At 31.6% G+C, this 21,539-nt stretch overlaps 1 protein-coding gene and 1 long non-coding RNA gene across 20 annotated transcripts in view; one reads left to right on the plus strand and one right to left on the minus strand.

The window, feature by feature from the left end:
- Positions 1-21,539, plus strand: part of LOC127698684 (serum paraoxonase/arylesterase 1-like) — a 244,324-nt gene that overhangs the window by 149,619 nt on the left and 73,166 nt on the right. For 2 of the 19 annotated variants that reach the window (XR_007980926.1, XR_007980925.1), the window contains exon 10: positions 21,293-21,369. The exons of 3 other annotated variants lie outside the window; for them this stretch is intronic. Coding sequence is in view for 14 of the 16 variants with exons in the window: in XM_052202293.1 (XP_052058253.1) it covers positions 16,348-16,548; positions 18,004-18,085; positions 19,677-19,808 (415 nt within the window). In the remaining 2 variants the exon portion in view is untranslated. Of the gene's footprint in view, positions 1-2,958; positions 3,127-12,180; positions 12,252-12,838; positions 12,895-13,813; positions 14,001-16,347; positions 16,549-18,003; positions 18,086-19,676; positions 19,809-20,882; positions 21,370-21,539 lie in introns of those variants that run through there. 14 more of the 19 variants (XM_052202294.1, XM_052202292.1, XM_052202296.1 and 11 more) reach the window with 12 other exon arrangements.
- The window catches only part of LOC127698712 (uncharacterized), a 99,954-nt gene that overhangs the window by 76,978 nt on the left and 1,437 nt on the right, over positions 1-21,539 (minus strand). The gene's annotated exons all lie outside the window — the stretch shown is intronic.

Genomic DNA, 21,539 nt, shown 5'->3' on the forward strand with positions numbered 1-21,539 from the left:
CAAGATTTATTTCAGTACCAGTTGTAATTAGGTTTGAGCAAACTTCCTGTAGTTTAGTGGTTGTCGTTGGTTCCTGTCTCGACTCATATTTGATATTTTGTAAATTGTTTTGTTATGTGTAATTAGGCTGTTAGTTTTTTCGTTTGAATTGTTCACACTTTTCATGTCGGGCCTTTTATAGACGACTTTACAGTATCAGGTTTTTGTCATTGTTGAAGGCCTTACGATTGTCTACAAAAAGCATTTGTCTACATTACGGCAAAAAGCTCTACAGAGCTTATGTTTGTAGTATTTCATGTAACCCGACTTAAAATAAATTTTTCTTATCTTATCTATAATTGCTTACATCCACTTCATATTTGAACTCCGGTGGATAGTTGCCTTATTAGCAATCATATTCCATCTCTTCATTTTTATACTATATAGGTGTCAGACCATCAATTAAAAGTCCCTATCTGTTCAACCAAAGTTTGCAATTTTCACAGCTTTCTAAATATTAATCCACGCTCAGGACGTTGGATGTGCCAATCTGCTATGACCATTTTATGACTTTTTAGTGGCCATCAGAATTAATCCACGCTCAGGACGTTGGATGTGCCAATCTTCTATGACCATTATATGACTTTTTAGTGGCCATCAGAATTAATCCACGCTTAGGACGTTGGATGTGCCAATCTTCTATGACCATTATATGACTTTTTTGAGGACATCAGAATTAATTCACGCTCAGGACGTTGGATGTGCCAATCTGCTATGACCATTATATGACTTTTAAGTGGCCATCAGAATTAATCCACGCTCAGGACGTTGGATGTGCCAATCTTCTATGACCATTATATGACTTTTAACTGGCCATCTGAATTAATCCACGCTCAGGACGTTGGATATGCCAATCTTCTATGACCATTATATGACTTTTTAGAGGCCATCAGAATTAATCCACGCTCAGGACGTTGGATGTGCCAATCTTCTATGACCATTATATGACTTTTTTGAGGACATCAGAATTAATCCACGCTCAGGACGTTGGATGTGCCAATCTTCTATGACCAATTTATGACTTTTTAGTGGCCATCAGAATTAATCCACGCGCAGGACGTTGGATGTGCCAATCTTCTATGACCATTATATGACTTTTTAGTGGCCATCAGAATTAATCCACGCTCAGGACGTTGGATGTGCCAATCTTCTATGACCATTATATGACTTTTAAGTGGCCATCTGAATTAATCCACGCTCAGGACGTTGGATGTGCCAATCTTCTATGACCATTATATGACTTTTTAGAGGCCATCAGAATTAATCCACGCTCAGGACGTTGGATGTGCAAATCTGCTATGACCATTATATGACTTTTTAGAGGCCATCAGAATTAATCCACGCTCAGGACGTTGGATGTGCCAATCTTCTATGACCATTATATGACTTTTTAGTGGCCATCTGAATTAATCCACGCTCAGGACGTTGGATGTGCCAATCTTCTATGACCATTATATGACTTTTTAGTGGCCATCAGAATTAATCCACACTCAGGACGTTGGATGTGCCAATCTGCTATGACCATTTTATGACTTTTAAGTGGCCATCAGAATTAATCCACGCTCAGGACGTTGAATGTGCCAATCTTCTATGACCATTATATGACTTTTTTGAGGACATCAGAATTATTTCACGCTGAGGACGTTGGATGTGCCAATCTTCTATGACCATTTTATGACTTTTAAGTGGCCATCTGAATTAATCCACGCTCAAGACGTTGGATGTGCCAATCTTCTATGACCATTATATGACTTTTTTGAGGACATCAGAATTAATCCACGCTCAGGACGTTGGATGTGCCAATCTGCTATGACCATTATATGACTTTTAAGTGGCCATCAGAATTAATCCACGCTCAGGACGTTGGATGTGCCAATCTTATATGACCATTATATGACTTTTGTGAGGCCATCAGAATTAATCCACACTCAGGACGTTGGATGTGCCAATCTGCTATGACCATTTTATGACTTTTAAGTGGCCATCAGAATTAATCCACGCTCAGGACGTTGGATGTGCCAATCTTCTATGACCATTATATGACTTTTAGAGGCCATCAGAATTAATCCACGCTCAGGACGTTGGATGTGCCAATCTTCTATGACCATTATATGACTTTGTAGAGAACGTCAGAATAAATCCACGCCCCGAACGTTGGAAAGGCGCACCTTTTATTGCCATAACAGGACTTTTCAGTGGACATCATAAATCAAATCAAAACTCAGGATGTTGAATATGCATCCCTGCTATGAATATTCTATTACTTATAATTATAACAAAAAAAAAGTAGTCCTCTCAATAAATCCACGAAGTTTGGATAGCATACATCTGATGAACATTTATAGAGTGTTTAGTGAAAATCAAAATAAATCCATGCTGAAGACGTTGGGTGCATACCTTTTATTAGCGGTATTGACCTTTAAGTCGAAATTAAAAAAACAAATCAAGCTCAGGAATGTTTTAAATACTTGTAGAAAAAAAGTCATAATTTTATCTACCCTGATTGAATTTACATTGTATATGGTATATGAGGACATACTATAAGATTGTTCAGATATTTTTGCCAAAGGACGATTTCAAAATATACATTTAAAAATTATATTGAGATTTATAATTGTTTTAGAAGAAGAAGATTTACAAAAGCTTGCATATTTATGCTGAAATCGCTGTCAAGTGTAAATACAGTATATATTTGTTTTCTTTCTTTCAGTTTGTAATTTTAAATATTACATAACATCTTTTTCGATTACATTTTGGTTGCTGTCTCATGGAAACTTTATTTAGAGAGTTATTTAAAAAATGTTATAAAACCTCAAGTTACTTGAAACATGTTAAAATCTCTTGTTATAAGCCGTCAACCTAAAACTTATCTAAAGCGAGATAACTATGACACATCTCAAATATATAATACAGACGCAGTTATCTCTCCTTAGCGTCCTCTCCGTGGACTAACGTGCTCAGCGATGACGTCCCCAGCGATGATTAGCTGTTGACCCCTTATCCATGACTGAACAGCTCTGCAATGATCAAGAAAGCAATTACAGTTGTTATTGGGTTACTGATAATTCAGTTTATTGTAAAAGTTCTGTAAGATTTTAAATGCGTACAAAAAATCCTGCTTACAGTAAGCTGATCTGAGATCAATCACCACGTTTACACTGTGTTTGTTGTCTCCCCTTTCACATATTTGCATTACTTTAGTTTATTATTGTTCTCATTTAAAAAAAATATTATCATAATCATTTGTACACTTTAATTATACTTGTGATTGCTCTGCTCGTTTGATTTATTTTGTGGGTCATAATTGACAGTTCATTCTGGCTATTCCTACATTTTGAATTTTATAGGTAAAATAGTAAAATTTTATATTGGAGTTCCCTGAATTTTTATGTAAACAATGGGATTATGTAGGATTATGTTGTAACAACACTAAACTAATGAACCAAGGTAAATCCAGGTAAAACATTTTGTGTAAATAATATTCACAAGCACAATATGAAATTATAGGCACAAGGTCATTAACAAGCAATTGAATTTATTTAGGTGAAAATATTAATATATACAAGTAAATAATATCATTTGAAATATAAATATATTAAAATGATAGTAATTATTCATTCAAACAAAGCACCGAAAAGTACACTAAATTGACATTAAAACAGACACTCACACAGTAAAACATTGCACTAAATATGGCAAGCCGTTGTGGAATTTATTCCTGATTTATTAATATTAAAAAATCATTTATTAATATTAAATATTATTTTTTAATATTAATAAATCGATTTTTTAATATTAATAAATATTTTTTAATTGCAATAAATAGGTAATTTTTAATATTAATAAATGGGTTTTATTTATTAATATTAAATATTCAATTTTTAATATTAAATATTCAATTTTTAATATTAAATATTCGATTTATTAATATTAAAAAATAATTTGTAATATTAAAAAATAGATCCTATTTATTAATATTAAAAAATCATTTTTTAATATTAATAAATCATTTTTTAATATTAAAAATTCATTTTCTAATATTAATAAATGGTCTTATTTTTGGATATTAAAAAATGAATATTTAATATTAAATATTCAGCTTGATTTTTTAATATTAAAAAATCATTTTCTAATATTAATAAATACGCCACCTATATATAAGAGTTGTTTGAGCGCTTTTATATACGATGGTCATACGTTACTGCAAGCATGTAGCTGAACTAGATCAGTGGAAAATATGAATAACAAAAATATCTACGAAACACCGGCTTTTATTCTGCTATCAACTAATTGTTGCAGAAATAACAAGTTCAAAAATAAAGTTTTGTTTATTTTTACTTGTACAAATAAAGCCTCTTGTACTCCACCTCCATATTGAGCAAACGGTAATGAGAATATTTCTGTTTCTGCCGTGACAGTTCAATTTCGATCAACTTCGCGGTCAGCGGTTAAAACTATGTAGATTTCTTTAAAAAATGTAAAAATTCAGACTTGGATTTAAAAACTAACCATTAAAGCGTCAGTTATAAATTGTAGGATATAAACAATAAATGTACTTTGTCGGAAATACTAAATGTTTGTGTACTCGCTACTAAGAAAGAATTAAGAGAAAACCTGGAAAAGAGTTGATTTTCGTTCTGTTTCTAAATCTTGAACAAAATAAGTTTGATTTTAACAGGTAAATGTAATTACAGGTGACCAGATTATCAAAGCTTTACCTGTTATATTCATGAGATTGTTGATATTTGACATACGTTTAATTTCAATAACAACTACCCCCAATAAATGGCAAGCTGACATAACAGGAAAAAAGTAATAAAAGTTATTTTTATGACTATTCAAACCAATAAATTAATTCATACACGAAAACGAAATTTTGAAAGATTTATATTCTTACGGTTGTTTTTTTTTTTTTTTTTTATCTTTTTCTCTAATCTTTTATTCTAATAATCACTTTTTACATTGACTTGCATATTTTAACACACGACAAAAATCACAATCCAGTTAGAAGAAAACTGTTTTTTTTATTAAATTTAAGAAAGGACTTATCTATTTAGACAATCAGTTGGGTTTTTATTATTACTGAAATCTATAAAACATTTTTTTTTTATAATATTTTATGAAAAGTTAAAAACATTACTAAACATAAACATATTAATAAAAAGCTGCCCATTTAATAGAAAAACATGGTAATAATAAAAGGTCCCAGAAAATAAGCCTTCTACAATAATTATTGTATATTACCTCTATGTGGTTAGGTGACGTCCCATAATTAATTTAGAGCTCTTCAAACTAGACGAAGAACATTAAGAAAAGAAAGTTCAGTGAAAATGGACCTCACACTAAACTCCAAAACATATGAATAAACTAAAGTTAAAAAGCATACAAGACTAACAAAGGCCAGAGGCTCCTGACTTGGGACAGGAGCAAAAATGCGGCGGGGTTAAACATATATTGTAGAATAAAGAATACGATATATGCAAAATATACAAGTGTTCTAAGTCTAGACCACACAAGCGGCGACCAAAGACACCGGTCATCGTTAATTGATGTAAAAAAGGGAGAAATAGAAACCATTTCATCCAAAAGGTATAAAATAAGAGAGTTTATCATAAATACATTTTCAAGGCCATACATTTCACGGCATGATAATACACTTTTATTACAGTTACTTATCGGGGTTATCTAGACGGCAACAGGTATATTTTCATTTTCATCAAACAGCCCAACGAAACATATTCCCAAAAGACAGCTGTACAGTCCTTTTTTACTGCACCTTTTTTTATTGCACCATGTGCACTTTTTGTTCCTCATAGCAATTTAAGATTTGTATAAAGTAAGAACATTTCTGTAGATGCTTTGTTTTTGTCCAAAATAAAATTTGATAAAGCAAAGCATATATTGACATTTCTGAAATAGAGATTTAAAAAAATATTATTTCCTTACAAAAAAATGATTATAAGGTCCTTTGTGGTCCTATGTGCTACATTGTGCTTTTTTGTGCTCAAAGGAGGTCCTTTGTGGTGTTTAAGAGACAACAAAAAACATACTTTCATAGTGAATTGGAATGTAGAAAAATAAGTCTCAGAAAAAATAACTGTGTAAGATATTTTTTAATAAATTTGATTTATAATTTTTAAATGTATAAATGATTTGGTCCATAATAGTGGTCATGCATAACTCTACCTCTACCTCTATAACATGGCCCATGTGGTGAACCACTTACTTTGGCCAGCAGGTGATAGTTCATGTGGTCTTTGTGACAAACCAGACACCTCCTACCATATGCTTCAAAACTTTTACAGGTCTAGTGCTATGGGTAATTTTAGAGACCATGCCTACCTCTACTTCTGGTAACCGTGGGCCACATGGAAACTATCTTAGTTTGGCCAGTGGGGAATAGGAAAGTTGGCATATTTGCCATACCAGGATACCCAAACTCCCATTATTTGCTGACACACACGTATGGGTCTAAGCTTTAATTGCTTTGAGACATGCCAACTTCTACATCTATTCCCATGGCCAACGTAGAAAATCTCTTAGTTTGGTCAGCAGGCAATATAAAAGTTGGACTATGTAACATTCCGATTCCCCATTAACCTTTGCTGACAAACTCGTACAGTTGTAGGGTTTTAAATGCTATATTCCATTTTAGAGACCATTACCATTTTCCAATACCATTGCCCCAATGGAGAATCTCTTAGTTTTCCCAGCGGGCAACAGTAGAGATAAAACAAGAATATGTCCATAGTACACGGATGCCCAACTCGCACGTACGGCACATACATAATGTGGAGGGGTTAAACTCGTTTGAATGCCCCAACCCTCCCCTAACCTGGGACAGTGGTGTAACAGTACAACATAAGAACAAACTATAAAAATCGGTTGAAAAAGGTTTAACTCATCAGATGGATACAAATAAAAAAAATTTTAACAAAAACACAGAGTGGACGTGGACGGGTACTTTTACATCCCCACAACAAAATGACACTTAGTACATATCTGAGAGTACTCGCAGTTACTGACAGCTAGTTCAAAGCCAATAACAACTAATAAATAAAATCATGCATGTTAGACTAATATATCAATCAGTACACATCCAACATCCAATGGATTTAAAGTAAAGACGTCAAAAAGTCTGTCACCTAATTCTCTGTATTTTCCCTTTTTTGGAAACCTTCTGTTTTTGTTTAAAAAATCATATTTTTTTTCAAATAATGAAATTAATTAAATCTTTGAAGCTAAAGTTGAAAGTGTAGGTGACTATCAAATGCTTTAAATACCTTTTCTTTCAAATAGTTTCTTTTCCAGACTTTTAGTCTAAATGCTTTTACTACTTGTTCTTTTAAATAATTTTATTTTCCAGACTACTAAATGCCTTTACTACCTTTTCTTTTAAATGATCTTATTTTCAAGAAATTTCATATTAGAAACACTTACTTATAACACTTGAAACATGTTTAAAAAAAAAAAAAAAAGACAACCATTTTTGTTTACATAAATTTCATATAAATAATCATATTTATTTAATTTCCACAGGTAAAGTTACCTGTGACCTAATTAGACACTAATGACTACAACAACATATTTTGCAATAACAACATCTATTGTTCTTCCCATAATCTCCCATGTAGGAATAGCCAGAATAGTAAAATATAAAATGTAGGAATAGCCAGAAGACACCATAATTGACAGATACAAATCCAATCATTATCAAATCAAATTTTTTATTATTCCAATCATGGTCCCACAGGGTGCATTTACAATTAACAATTATAATTAGATATGACAATATAAGCAACAAACATGAGACATTGTACAGCATATAATGTGACAGATATTATAATAGACATATGAAAATAACATTGATCAATTCAATTCAATATTTATTGGAAAGAGCACAATATAGGCGTGATCCAAATACAAACAATAATTTATTCAACAACATATAAATGAAATATAGATCCATGTAACAACAAGTCATAAGTTAATTATATGGATATCATACTTTTCAGAACTCCTAATGATACCATACACATATATATGGAACACCACAGCTGTTTTATGTGGAACTCTGATATTACGTTATGTTGTTTTATTATAACTTGATGATATTTTGTCTTTACATAATATGGTTTTGACATTACGTAATGATGTTTTGTTAAAACTAAATATGGAATAGTCATAACTTAATGGTATTTCGATATTACACGATATGGTTTCGTATTGACTTGATATAGTTTTGTCATTACTTAATATGGTTTTGTCATTATTCGATGTGTTTTCACCATTATTTAATGTGGTTGTGTCATTAGGCAATGCGGTTTTAACATTATTTGATGTGTATGTGACTTAACGTAATGTAGCTGTTTCATTACATGATGTGGTTTTGTTATTTCGTAATGATGATTTGCCAATTTTTTATATGGCTATAACATTACGTACTGATGTTTCAAAATTTGATGATTTTACACTACATGATGTGTTTGTTTCAGTATTTGATGTTGTCCTGTTATTCTTTGATGTGGTTATCACATTACTTGATGAGGTAAAACCACGTGACCAATTCGGAAAAACTAGTTTTATTTCTAAATAGATTTCTATGTTTTAATGTGCTTTGGATGAGTGTGGCCATCCATCGAGTTAGAGTTCAATTTAAATTTCGGGTTACTGTTCGAGTTAAACTTTGAGTAAGTCTTCGATTTCGAGTTAGAATTCTAGCCATAATTAGAATTAAAGTTCTAGTCAGCATTGAGTTTCGAGCTGAACTTCGAGTTTGAGTCACATTTAAAGGTAGAGTTCGAGTTACAATTCGACTTCAACTTTGAATTTGAGTCACCCTTTGAGGTAGAGTTCGACTTAGACTCGAATTTGAGTCTCATTTAGATTAAGATTTCGAGTTTAAATTCAAGTTACCTAACTCGAGTTATCTAATATGAGTTCGTATTTAAATTTTCTATCGCGGATCAAGGGCTTTTGCTCGGGCTTCCGAAAAAAGGGCTCAGGGGTATGCATACAAAAAATAAAACAATGTTACAGTATACAAAACACAACATAGAAATTCAAATAAAGTTAGATGTGGTGTGATTGCCAATGAGACAACTATCCACCAGAGTTTAAATGCAGTGGAAGTAAGCAATCAGAGGCAACCGTACAGCCTTCAACACACCGTATAGTCGGCTACAAAAGGCCACCACGTGAAAATGTGAAACAATCCAAACGAGAAAACTAACGGTCTAATTTATAACTAAACAATCTACCAAAAACAAATATGATACTCATGAAACAACGACAACCATTGAACTACAGGCTCCTGACTTGTGGCAGGCACATAAAGAAAGTGCACGTGGCTGAGTTTAACATGTATGTGAGCGCTAAACCCTAACCTAAGCTCGGACTGTAGTGTAACAGCACAACATAAGAAAAAAATGTAAAAAACAGTTTCAATTGGCTTAACTCAATAGATCGGTATGCCTGGGTAATATAAATCCATCGGGGGTGATCTCGGGTGCTCCTGAAGGGTAAGCAAATACTGCTCAACGTGTGGCACCCGTCGTGTTATTCGTGAAAGTACAAACCCAGTGATTTGGTTTGATTTGGTAGTTCACATTCGAGGAAAAGATGACGGGATTGTGGTTACGACAACTGGAATATATCCGTCGTCACCTGTGAAACAGATATTCCAAAAAGTTTGTTTTTTCAATTAGTGCGAGGTATATCAGAGAATGCAATTTTTAAAAATAAAAGATTGATATTCGTATATGTTCAAATGATCATACACGCTAAAAAAAATTGGAGAATTCTTATTTTATAGAATTGATGCTTTGTCGCTTAGTCCGATCCCCCCATTTCCCTGTAACTTTAGTGTGAGTTGATTTAAAGTGTCTCATTTGTTGGCAATAAAGTACAAGTCTTTTGATTTGTGTCGAGCCTGCGACATTAATGTAGCGGCAGTGAGACACAACAAACCTATATTCCGTCGTCGGTAGTGGCGTCGTCGTCTTCATCGTCTTTTAGATCGTTAGGTTTCTCGTTTGAATTATTTTTACATTTTTTATTTCGGGACCTTTTATAGCTTACTAAGTGGTATGGATTTTGCTCATCGTTGAAGACCATACCGTCACATATAGTTGTTAACTTCTACGTCATTTGGTATGTGGTTGAGAGTTGTCTCATTGGCAATCATACCACATTTTCTTATTTGTATATAAGGTTTTTTTTGCATTAAATATTACCGAATTAAACTGTTTTTACATAATAAATTTGTAAACCTCCATGGATTGTTATAAAATATGTATAGGAGTTATTCTTCAAGATCAAGATAAAGCATCTACAGAAAAACATTTTTTTTAAATTTTGTTTTTACCGATAAATGTACATTCAACATTACGCTTTTACAAGACCAAGTGGTTTGGGGATATCCCCCTTATATCCGAAAGACTGTTAATTTATTGGTACTTTTTTCTTATTTTTGTCTGCCGTTCCCCTTTTTCATACCTCTGAACAACAACTCGATCTTTAATTTGAACTTTAACTCAATGGATATCATCCAAAGCACATTAAACAAACGACATATGGAAATCTGTTTAAAAATAGAACATATTTTTTTCCGAAATGGTCACGTGGTTTTACCTCATCAAGTAATGTGATAACCACATCAAAGAATGACAGGACAACCTCAAATACTGAAACAAACAGTAGTGTAAAATCGTCAAATTGTGAAACATCATTACGTAATGTTAAAGCCATATAAAGAATTGGCAAATCATCATTACGAAATAACAAAACCACATCATGTAATGAAACAGCTACATTACGTTAAGTCACATACCTATCAAGTAATGTTAAAACCACATTGCCTAATGACACAACCACATTAAATAATGATGAAACCAGATCGAGTAACGACAAAACCATATTTAGTAATGACAAAACAAAATCAAGTCAATACGAAACCATATCGTGTAATATCGAAATATCATTAAGTAATGACTATTCCATATTGAGTTATATCAAAACATCATTACGTAATGTCAAAACCATATTATGTAAAAACAAAATATCACCAAGTTATAATAAAACACCATAACGTAATATCAGAGTTCCACATAAGACAGATGTTGCGTTCCATACATATACAGCATGATTATTCTAAGTTTTCATAATTTTACTTAAAAAACACAATCACCTATATAAGATATATGTGTATATGCACAAGCGACTATAAAGGATTGTTATCCGATGAAACAGTATGATATTTATTAATAATAAAAAGTACGATACAAATACTGGAATGTATTGTATTGGAAGTGGACTATCAACATGATCACATGTATAACAGAAGGAGGCCAATGAAGATCATCATCGTCATCATCATCATACCGTCTCCTCTTTGGACACCTTTTGTTACCATTAATAACTTAATGTTAACAATTCCCTACCTTATATGAATCATTTTATTGAATGTTTTTCTTTAACACTACACATGTTTATACATATTTGCTTATAGTACAATAATAACATTACATGTATGTTTCACTAGAATCCGTAACTTTGATTGGCTGATAACAATCGTAAGGCACTCCCATTTCCGTATAAAATACAACAACTATGACTGCACGTGCTATCCGTGATAATGTTATAACAATGCATGAAAAGCTTGATATAACTATATTAATTCATGGTTGGTTCATAGAAATGTAATTATAAGAAATGAATGCTTCTTTTTATAGTTTTATAGGTTGAAAAAGTTGATTGTGTGCATAGTTTTAGAACAAAATGTGGTTTCGGTCTATGCATTTTGCACACCAATAAAATCATAAAAAGAAGCATTCAATTATCAATTGATAGTCAACTTTCCTGTTGATAGAAACACGTGCCTTTGTTAAAAAAGTAGTTTAGTAGGGCAAGGTAAAAAGTAAATGGGAGGGATTTGTCAAATGTATTTACCATTTATCTCTCCATGAATCACCGCAATCATGATAGCATTAGATATAGTTTTTAAACAATGGATAAGGTACCTGAATAGATGCACAGACCTGTTTCAACATAACTAAAAATTTGTACATAATTTATTTTCCAGTGATGAAACACAACAAAACGTCCCCAAAATATACTTTTTTTTATATATTTTTTTTTCAGACATACCCTTCAGCTTTTTAAGCATGTGTATAACCATACACCAGGACCCTGCAGAATTGTTCCTGGAGAAGGTAATGTATTTATCAAATTGATACAATATATCACGATTGTTCTATTTTTAAAAACTTGCTTCAGCAAAAGGGAGGCCTACATGTAAGTACCTATGTATTTTGGTAAATAGGAGTCTTGATAGGGATCATAGACTTTGTTTTAAAACTTTGGTGCAACTTCTATTTAGGATCGACATTCATCAAATCTTTAATGAACTTCTGTCATAGGCATTAATGTGTATTAATTTTGTTTTAAGTGTTTTAGCAAGGTATGTAGAAATAGTAGTTATTTGACAATCTGGAGCAACTCCAGCATCCCTTAATTTTATCAAAATTTTGTATATCAACTAAACAAAATATGTTCAACTGCTTGAGATATGATTGTTTGGTTGACCTTGTCTGGAATTATTTTTTTTTTACTTTGAACTAATAAATAAAACTATTTTTTTTAGAAATACAATGAAACTTATGCCTGCATAGAACCCAGTCGTCTTCTAAAATATGATCGAAATTTTCTTTCCGATTATTTTGTACTCTGAAAAAGTTTTTTTTCCCAATAGCAGACAGCTTTAATAAAAATACTTCAATTTTATTATATTTGATTACAGGAATTGGATATGAGGACATGGAGACATTACCTAATGGTTTAACACTTATTACATCAGTAAGTATGGCAATGTTCTTAGTTCTTGCCCTATTGGTTTGTGTAAATCAGCACTCATGGTGAGTTAATATACATTGAGACAATTTGCAGATTATGGTAAAAGGCTAATTAACAGGAATCATTAAAAATAGTGGACTAGTCAGGGGATCACACCAACATCTGACTATTTATAAAAATTCAACACACAAAGAAATACAACTTACAGCACATGGTCCAGATAGCCTGAATTGGTATAGGAACAAAATGTAGTGGGGTAAAACCAGATTTATATAAGCACCAATCTTTATATGTATATTTAGACTATTTTGTAAAAGTAAACCACACAATAAAAACCTGCACACTCCAGCCACAAACAGGACGACCCCAAACTTGGACAAGGAAATAAAAGATGGTAGATGATTTGGAAATAAGGGTTGAAATGTGCTCGCAAAATTGGTTTTCAAAATGGAAAAAAATACCAGGTAATTGTTTGAAATAGAATTTTAAGAATTGGACTCCCAAGTGCATGAGTCTGGATCTCTTTCAGTGACAATAGTTAGTACGAGACATTGTAATTTAACTTAATTAAGAAAAAATGAAACCTCAAATTTTGTTGGTAACTAAAATGTCACAAAGTATTTGAAAATGCACAATCGAAATTGATACTTATTACTTTGAAGTTTAAAATTTAGAGAAAATTAAAGGAGAAGGTACGAGTTGGGGTCAAAAGTTTAATCTATTAATTTAAATGAGAAATTGCTATTTTATAAAAATAAGGAGATGTGGTATAATTGCCAATGAGACAACTCTTCACCAGAGACATAGAAGTTAACAACTATAGGTCACTATACGGCCTTCGACAATGAGCAAATTCCATATCGCATAGTCAGCTATGTATGAAATATTCTCTCTTCATGAATAATATTTCCGTGTTTTTCAGGGCCTTTTAATGCCAACAGCTTCTCCTACAGTTCGTGAATACCGTAAGAATCACAATGGTAAAGGAAGAATATATTTGTTTGATTTCAATCAACCAGATAAAGGCATAGAAGAATTGACAATTGTAGGAGACCAGTTTAATAAGTCTGATTTTGGTCCTCATGGCATTAGTTTATGGAAAGACAAAGGTAATTTTTGCAAACATCTAAGTAAAAAAACCTTCGCCTTTTGATCTAGTGGTAGGGTCTGATTCAATTACTTTACTTTTCAATGGTTTACCTCTAGCATTGCAGTCTAATTAAGAGACCTCAAGAATATTTGTTATGAATGTGCATTATAAAATCTTAAAAGTGTGATTTTACCAAATTGAAAATTGTCTTCGGTTTACAACTGTCACAGAAACTAACACATACATGTGTTTCTTCCGGCAGGAGTCAAAATCTCCTGATTTTTTAAGCTCTCTTCCGTCCCTCCCGTTAAGAATTTAAATCTTCCGCTTGATAGAAAAAAATTTCAATGTCAGATTTTTTTATACAATTCGCTGTTATCAATTGACAGCTGGGTGTCAAATGTGTTGGAAATTAATTTTCGAGTTACTCCCCCTGTTTTAGCTTGTTACAAATTTGTGCTCCTAATATATTATCTATCATTGAAAATAGGAATAAAATACAAATTGAAGACAAAATTATATAAGAATGTTACCTTAAGGGTCAAAACTTTCTTTGAACATACAAAAAAAAGTATATTGCAAATTATTTTTGATAATTGCACTGACACATTATGCTTATAAATAGGTAGTCTCTGAACCATTTTCATTTAAATTACCGTGCCAGACTCTCATGGGTAGTCAAGGACTTTAAAACCTCTCCTCCTAGTATTATAATTTGTAGAATTTCTTTAACATCTATAATGCAGTGCCATCAATTATAACTAAGTTGTCATGGTTATTCTAACTCTATAAAAAATATATTGAGGGGATTACAATCAGTCAAATAAAAATTCACTATTAATGCATGGGGATCAAATTACAGTAAAACTACACAGTACAGCAGCATCACATTGTTCGATTGGTTTTGAAGTCTTTATATGATGACACTAGAATGTTTTTATTAAATAATTTTATTTTAGTTCAAAAGAATCAGGTTTAAAGCTATGGAATAATTTTAATTTTAATTTGACAAATGTAAAAGTTCAATTTAAAACTTTATCTTGTTAAGAGAATATTAGTACATTAATGGTAATGCTGTAATCTTTAAAAAATGGGGAATGTGTAGTTTAACTATCATGACAATTAACTTGATCAAGGATTTGTATACTATACAAATCCTTAACACGAACAATGAAAAACGTCCATTAAAATGCCCATAAAAAATCTCCAGTTTGGAGGGCTATATATAAACTCCAGCTGAAAATTTTCAAATCTCCAGTTGTGACAAGACAACTCTGTCACATGTATGCTAATAGTATTTATCATTCATAACTACTGTCAAAAAATATTTAAGAGCTGAAAATATAATTTTGCTGAGGTGTCATTGTAAAATTTAAATAGGTCCATGTGCATTGACAAAAATGTTGTTACTGGGATTTGGTAGTTAGATGTTTACTATTTTATCTTGTGGTAATGATTATCACGTGATGTTATAAAGGGCAATTTTTTAAAAAAGTGATGACACAAACAAGTTAAATGTTATTCAGACTTGTAAAGTGTTTGCAAATCTTTGTTTGGACACATAAGAAAATTTCCGTGGAAGAAAAGGATAGAGGGGAATTTTTTTTTTTACTTATATTGTTAAATCGTATTGAAAAGACTTTGAACACCTTAAATAAGTAAAACTAAGTTAATATAAGTTGAAATATGAAAAAAATATTTTCAAATAAAATATAAACACACAAATAAAAAAGGGGGGATCCACTCCACAAACGCCTGTGTTTACTCGTACAAAAACGTTGTGATCATTGTTTGGTTGTAAGTATGAATGAAACTGCCTGCACTTCATTGATAAATTGATGCAGATGGACATGAACAAGTGATGTTGCTGCACTGATACATGACGTCATTGCCTTATATTTTCCAGTATCAAGACCTGTCCATGATCTAAAAAATATTAGGCAGTAAGATCAAAAGGAAAATGTACAAATAGCCGATAAAGAAAAATACCTACCTTTTTTCTTGATAAAACATTCTAGTAGCAGTACAGGATCGATTGCATAAGAAAGTAATGGGGCTCCATATGCTTATATTCAGCAACTAAAAAAAAGAAAACAAAGTTGTTTTAATGCTGGAGATCTCATTTTCTTGTAAGCGCTGAACGACCTCACAGTGTATTCTTAATGCAACTTTTCATGCACACATACCCCCTGTACTTCAAAACTTTATCATGTTTATAGGAATGAATGTAAATTGGAATTTATTGATGATACCCTTAACCTACATTGAAATATCGAAACGTCCAGCGGCTGTGAATTATTTCTTAATTCAAATGTATGCATGTATATCATTAGGTTATGGTATAAATCCTTTTAATTTTATTTCAGTGTAAATGATGTAGCAATGGACAGTGAAAATAGTTTTTACTTCACAAATTTTGCCTACTATAAGAATGGATTACTTTTCTTATTAGAGTATATCATACCATTAGCCTATGGAAATCTGATATATTATGATGGGAAAGCATACCACAAACAATACGATGGATTTGTGACTATAAATGGTCTGATGCTATCACATGATCAAAAGTAAGTAAAATTTTTTTTAATTTTGTTGATAATATATACAGTGAAATCTGTTTGAAGATACAATTAAAGGGAGAGCAAAATAAATGGTTTCATAAGACAGGTGGTCTTTTAATACCGTGAGTGTGGTTCAATTTATATGAAACGCACTACAGAAGGACCTTAAATTAAGGGTCTTTTAATGCAGCTTTTTGCTTAATACAGGTGGTCTATTAGGCAGGTTTGACTGTTGTTTTGTACTAGATAAACATTAATCAAGTGAAGTAACTGCATTAATTAAGGGAACGCTTTTTGTCTACTTCAAACCATCATATTAATATTTTGATATGATTTCATTTAGATGTTGATTTGTACTTGTGAACCAAGTCAGAAAAATGTTCTGTAGTTATAAATGCCATCTGTAAGATGTTTAGTTTGCTCTGTTACTATGGAAGGTCAATTATATAACGTGTTGTTTTTATTTTTTATTTGGTCTAAAGAATCCTTTATGGTGTTCATTTCCATCTCACAGGTGTCAAATGACCTTGACAACATTTTCCATTGTTTAATTATGAAATATTAGTTTCTATGTAAGTTAATGACCATGAAATCAGAGATTTTCTACATATTATTCAGTCATTACCAATAAAGCTGGCCTGAGGGATATTACATACCTCAGGTAGAATTTTTTACGTGACGTGACATAATGCAGATTAGGGTTTGATAAAGCATTTGAAACTGTGACTGATATTAATATCATCACGGATGGCTTATACAGCACGATTGTCATTGATTTTATTACACATAAAATTTACTTGTATTTTTAATTAATATATCATTAAAGCATATATCATGAATTTTTAGTTTACTGAAGGTAGATTAACAGTAACACACTAAGAAATTCCAGCAAACTAGGAAAATACTGCTTTTATTTTATTACATTGTATTAGAACATAGGTGCACTGAATCTATGCTAAGTTGGTCCTTTTTTAAATTATCCGTTGATAAATTTAGAAATTATAAAGAAACAAAGGTTCCAATTGACCTTAGACAGATATGGTTATTACTTAAGGCCCCATTAGGTGTATAGCTTTCAATTAGTGTTGTTTATTATTTCATATTTTTGGCGATGAGCGTTCCTGATGAAGGTAAATCTAGAAAAGTGCTTCGGGCACATAAAATTGATTAAGTGTTATTTTCATTTTGTCAGCTCTCACTTGTAGTACCAGTGGTTACAGGTTTGATCCATTTTAGTGCATCTGAAATATTAAATCTAGTTCTACTTAAAAATACGGACAAATAACTGTTGCAATTTTAGATTTATGTGTAGAATGCATCACTAAAAAGAAGTTTGTTCCATGTCTTGAAAACACTACAGTCATACCCAAATACCTTTTACTCCTTTTTGCATAAATTTTAGTCTGTCTTCAGACATTTGAAAATTTACTGTACTTTTCCTAATTTGTCTTTCTTTTTCAGGTATCTGTACACGGGAGAAACAATCCCTCAGAAATTTCATTCTTTTACAAGACAGAAAAATGGAACACTTAGTAGATACCAGGTACTTGATTTTTTTCAGATTTGTCACATGATCACTGATTTATTTGAATTGACTGTAAATGCAGAAATTATTGCGAGGTTTTTAATAATGTGAATAATACAACTGGGTGAGTATCGCAATAATTAGAACACACATTCTGATATTGGATGCATATACATGTATATGTATGCAGATGTTTTTGAAATCGCAAAATTTAACAATTTTTGTCCATTCTTCAAAAATCGCCATGATAAATGCACACAATAATTTTTGAATTTACAGTAATGATATTATGGACTGTTTGTCAGCTTTGAGTTGGACAACATTTTAAATATGAATGATTTCATTGCATGGTTTGACAAAAATTTCATTTTCTAGGATTTTATTCATATTTGGTGCAAGAAGTCATATTTCTGTAGGAAAAAAACTGTAATTAGAATAAATAGATTTAGTAGATACCAGGTATTTGATTCTTTTCAGATTGGTCACATGGTCACTGAGTTATTTGAATATACTGTAAATTCAGAAATGATTGCGAAGTTTTTAATGATGTGACAATTTTTATCTCAGTTGCCCTCAACAGTTCTTGTAACATTCTGTTGTCTTCACAGGGTGTTTTAACTTTTGAAACCACATGGTTAGTTAGAACCAATTTTTGTCGAAACCTGTAGTGTTTGGAGTTTTAAAATTGCATTTGGTCTTTCTCCAACAACCAATATGACCTTCATTTCTGAAAGTTAGAAAAAACGATAACAAAAAATGAGTTTTAAAAAATTTAAAAAGGTAGTACAAATGTATAGCTTTCAAACTTGGCAAATTATACATTGATGGTTCATTTTATTAGAAACTATAGTAAATGACAAAACACCATAAAAAATGACCACAACTGTTACTGAAAAATAAATTAACAAATATTTCAATAAAAAAAAAACATTCTGAAAATCATGTAACTGTCAGTTTTTCAATATTTTTGCAAAATGACATAGATTAAAAAGTAATCATTGGTTGATGATTCCAATGCCTGTCATATATGTGTGTTCCACTCTTATCTGAAAACAAACCAAGTTGATGTCAAATTTAATGAAATTATTTGGAAAACCATTTAGTCCTAAAGACTTCTTTTTACCTGTCTTTAGTGAAATGATACACAAATCAATTTATGAATTCTGTTTACACCCTAACCACCATTGAACATGGCTGTCACATCAGTACAAACAAAAAACCAAATGAAATATTCTGAAAAATCCAATTTAGGTCCAATTGCTTCATTCGATGTATAATGTTTACCTGTCTGTGCATCCCCCTGTCCATCCTGTATCAGATTAAAGTTTTGGTTTAAGGTATTTTGATATAGTCACAGCAACTTGAAACTTATAGAACATATGTTCATATTGAAATGAACTATTTAATTTAGATGTCAAGTTACTGTTTTGACACAGATTTTGTGGTTCACTGAACATGGAAATGTGATAATACGAGTGGGGTTCCTATGGACACTTATTCTTGTTTTAAAAAGATATTAAGATAATGAAAATGAATCAATTTTATGTGTCTTAAATAAATGCTTGTTTTTTTTTCTGGAATATATATTGATAAATGTTTTCTTTTTTAGGAATTTAATGTAAAAACAGCAATAGACAACCCAACTTTAGATAAAGATGGTAATGTTCTAGTTGGTTCTCACCCAATACTATGGCAACTTATGGGACATTTTGATAATCCAGAAACACCAGCTCCTTCACAGGTAATGTTTAATGTGTGGAAGGTTCAATGAAATACTTTTTATACGCTCGTTTACAGGACGTGTTATGGTATACCGTCTGTCCGTCTGTCCGTCCGTCGTCAACATGTCGGACAATAACTCAAAACTCTTTAAACAATTTGCATGAAACTTTGGTGAATTGTTTATATCTATTGAAGTAAGCTCCCTTTCAATTTTTATAAATTTTAGATTTTCCGAGTTGTGGGATTTTATTCAATAAAAATGGTGATTTTCCAGTTTTGGACAATAACTCAAAAGTGCTTTGAGCAGTTTTCATGAAACTTTGGTGACTGGTTTATATCTATTAGAATAACATCCCTTATGTTTTTTTATGAATTTCTGATATGACATTGAGGAGTTATGGAATTCTATTCATTGAAAAAGGGACGGGCGTATAATGCGCTCATGGCGCAGCTCTTTATTTTAAAATATCTGGATATCACATAAGGCTAATGTACATGAAAAATCTGGACACATCTAAATGGTTTTTCATGTTCAGATAATACGTTGATGTGAATTAAAGGGGAAGCAATGCAAACATCAATCAGACAATAACCAAAGAATTCAAAATACCAAAATACAACATACAGTCTAAAATCTTAGTCAAGCATCTTTATAAGACCAACTCTTAGTTGCCAAAATTTTAGACAAGTAATGATTTAATATCTACATCATTACAAAAAACCCAACAATTTTTACACAAGAAAATCACAGACTATTTACCATGTGTACAAACAAGAACATTTCAATTATTTTAAAAATCTAGGAATTCATTGTTTAATCACTTTCTTGGTTACGATCATGTTTAAACATTGCTGGTATTTCAGAATCGTCCAAGTATGTCATCCATATTCTTTCAATATACAGTAATTGTCAGTTGACTCCTTATAGGAGGTATTGTCCTTAAATTACGATTTTTTATCCTGCCAAATTGATTAATGATTTTAAATTTCATGTTTTGCCAAGTGAGGGGTTAAGGCTCTTCAGAGCCTCTAGTTAATTGATGCCTTATGTACACAATACTGATTCATCCAAGTAATGATTTATTATTTCCAGGTTATTAAACTTCACATGAAAGATGGAATGGTGACCAAGATGACAGAAGTTTTCAGTGATGATGGTCATACATTGTATAGATCATCAGTGGCCTCCTTGTATAAGGATGCCATGCTGGTAGGAACAGTACTCCACAAGTTGATGTATTGTGAAGTACGTTGGATTGATTGATTGTGATGCTTGATTTAAACATGACTTAAAAGTAGTCCCACTGTGTGGAACATGTTCATGAAGATAATTTAAAAATCACATTTTCAAACTAAAACATGTATTATTTGTGAAACCATAAAATGAAGTATAGGACATGATTTAATCAAACTGAGAACATCTTCTTATATATGTAATATATTTTGAAATATCACATTCCTAAAAGAGTTATATCTGGAAATCGTTGCTGATCTTTTATTAAGGTTAGCAGCTGTCGTTTGAATACTGTGTGAAATACAAGTTTACACTTTGTTTTTAAGTTTAATCTTGTTATTGGCTAGTTTAACCTTTGTATTATGAACAAACTAGAACTAACATTACTTTTTTTGCTTGTTATATAATTGGTTGTTCAGCTTTGAACATTAACTCTTACTATACAGGCCCTATTTGAAGGGTTGAGTACCATTTTGAGTTTTATGCCTCCCATATGGATGTGCAGTTTTAGAGGGT

This window comes from Mytilus californianus, unplaced genomic scaffold (assembly GCF_021869535.1).
Source record: "Mytilus californianus isolate M0D057914Y unplaced genomic scaffold, xbMytCali1.0.p SCAF_4, whole genome shotgun sequence".
Lineage (NCBI taxonomy): Eukaryota > Metazoa > Mollusca > Bivalvia > Mytilida > Mytilidae > Mytilus > Mytilus californianus.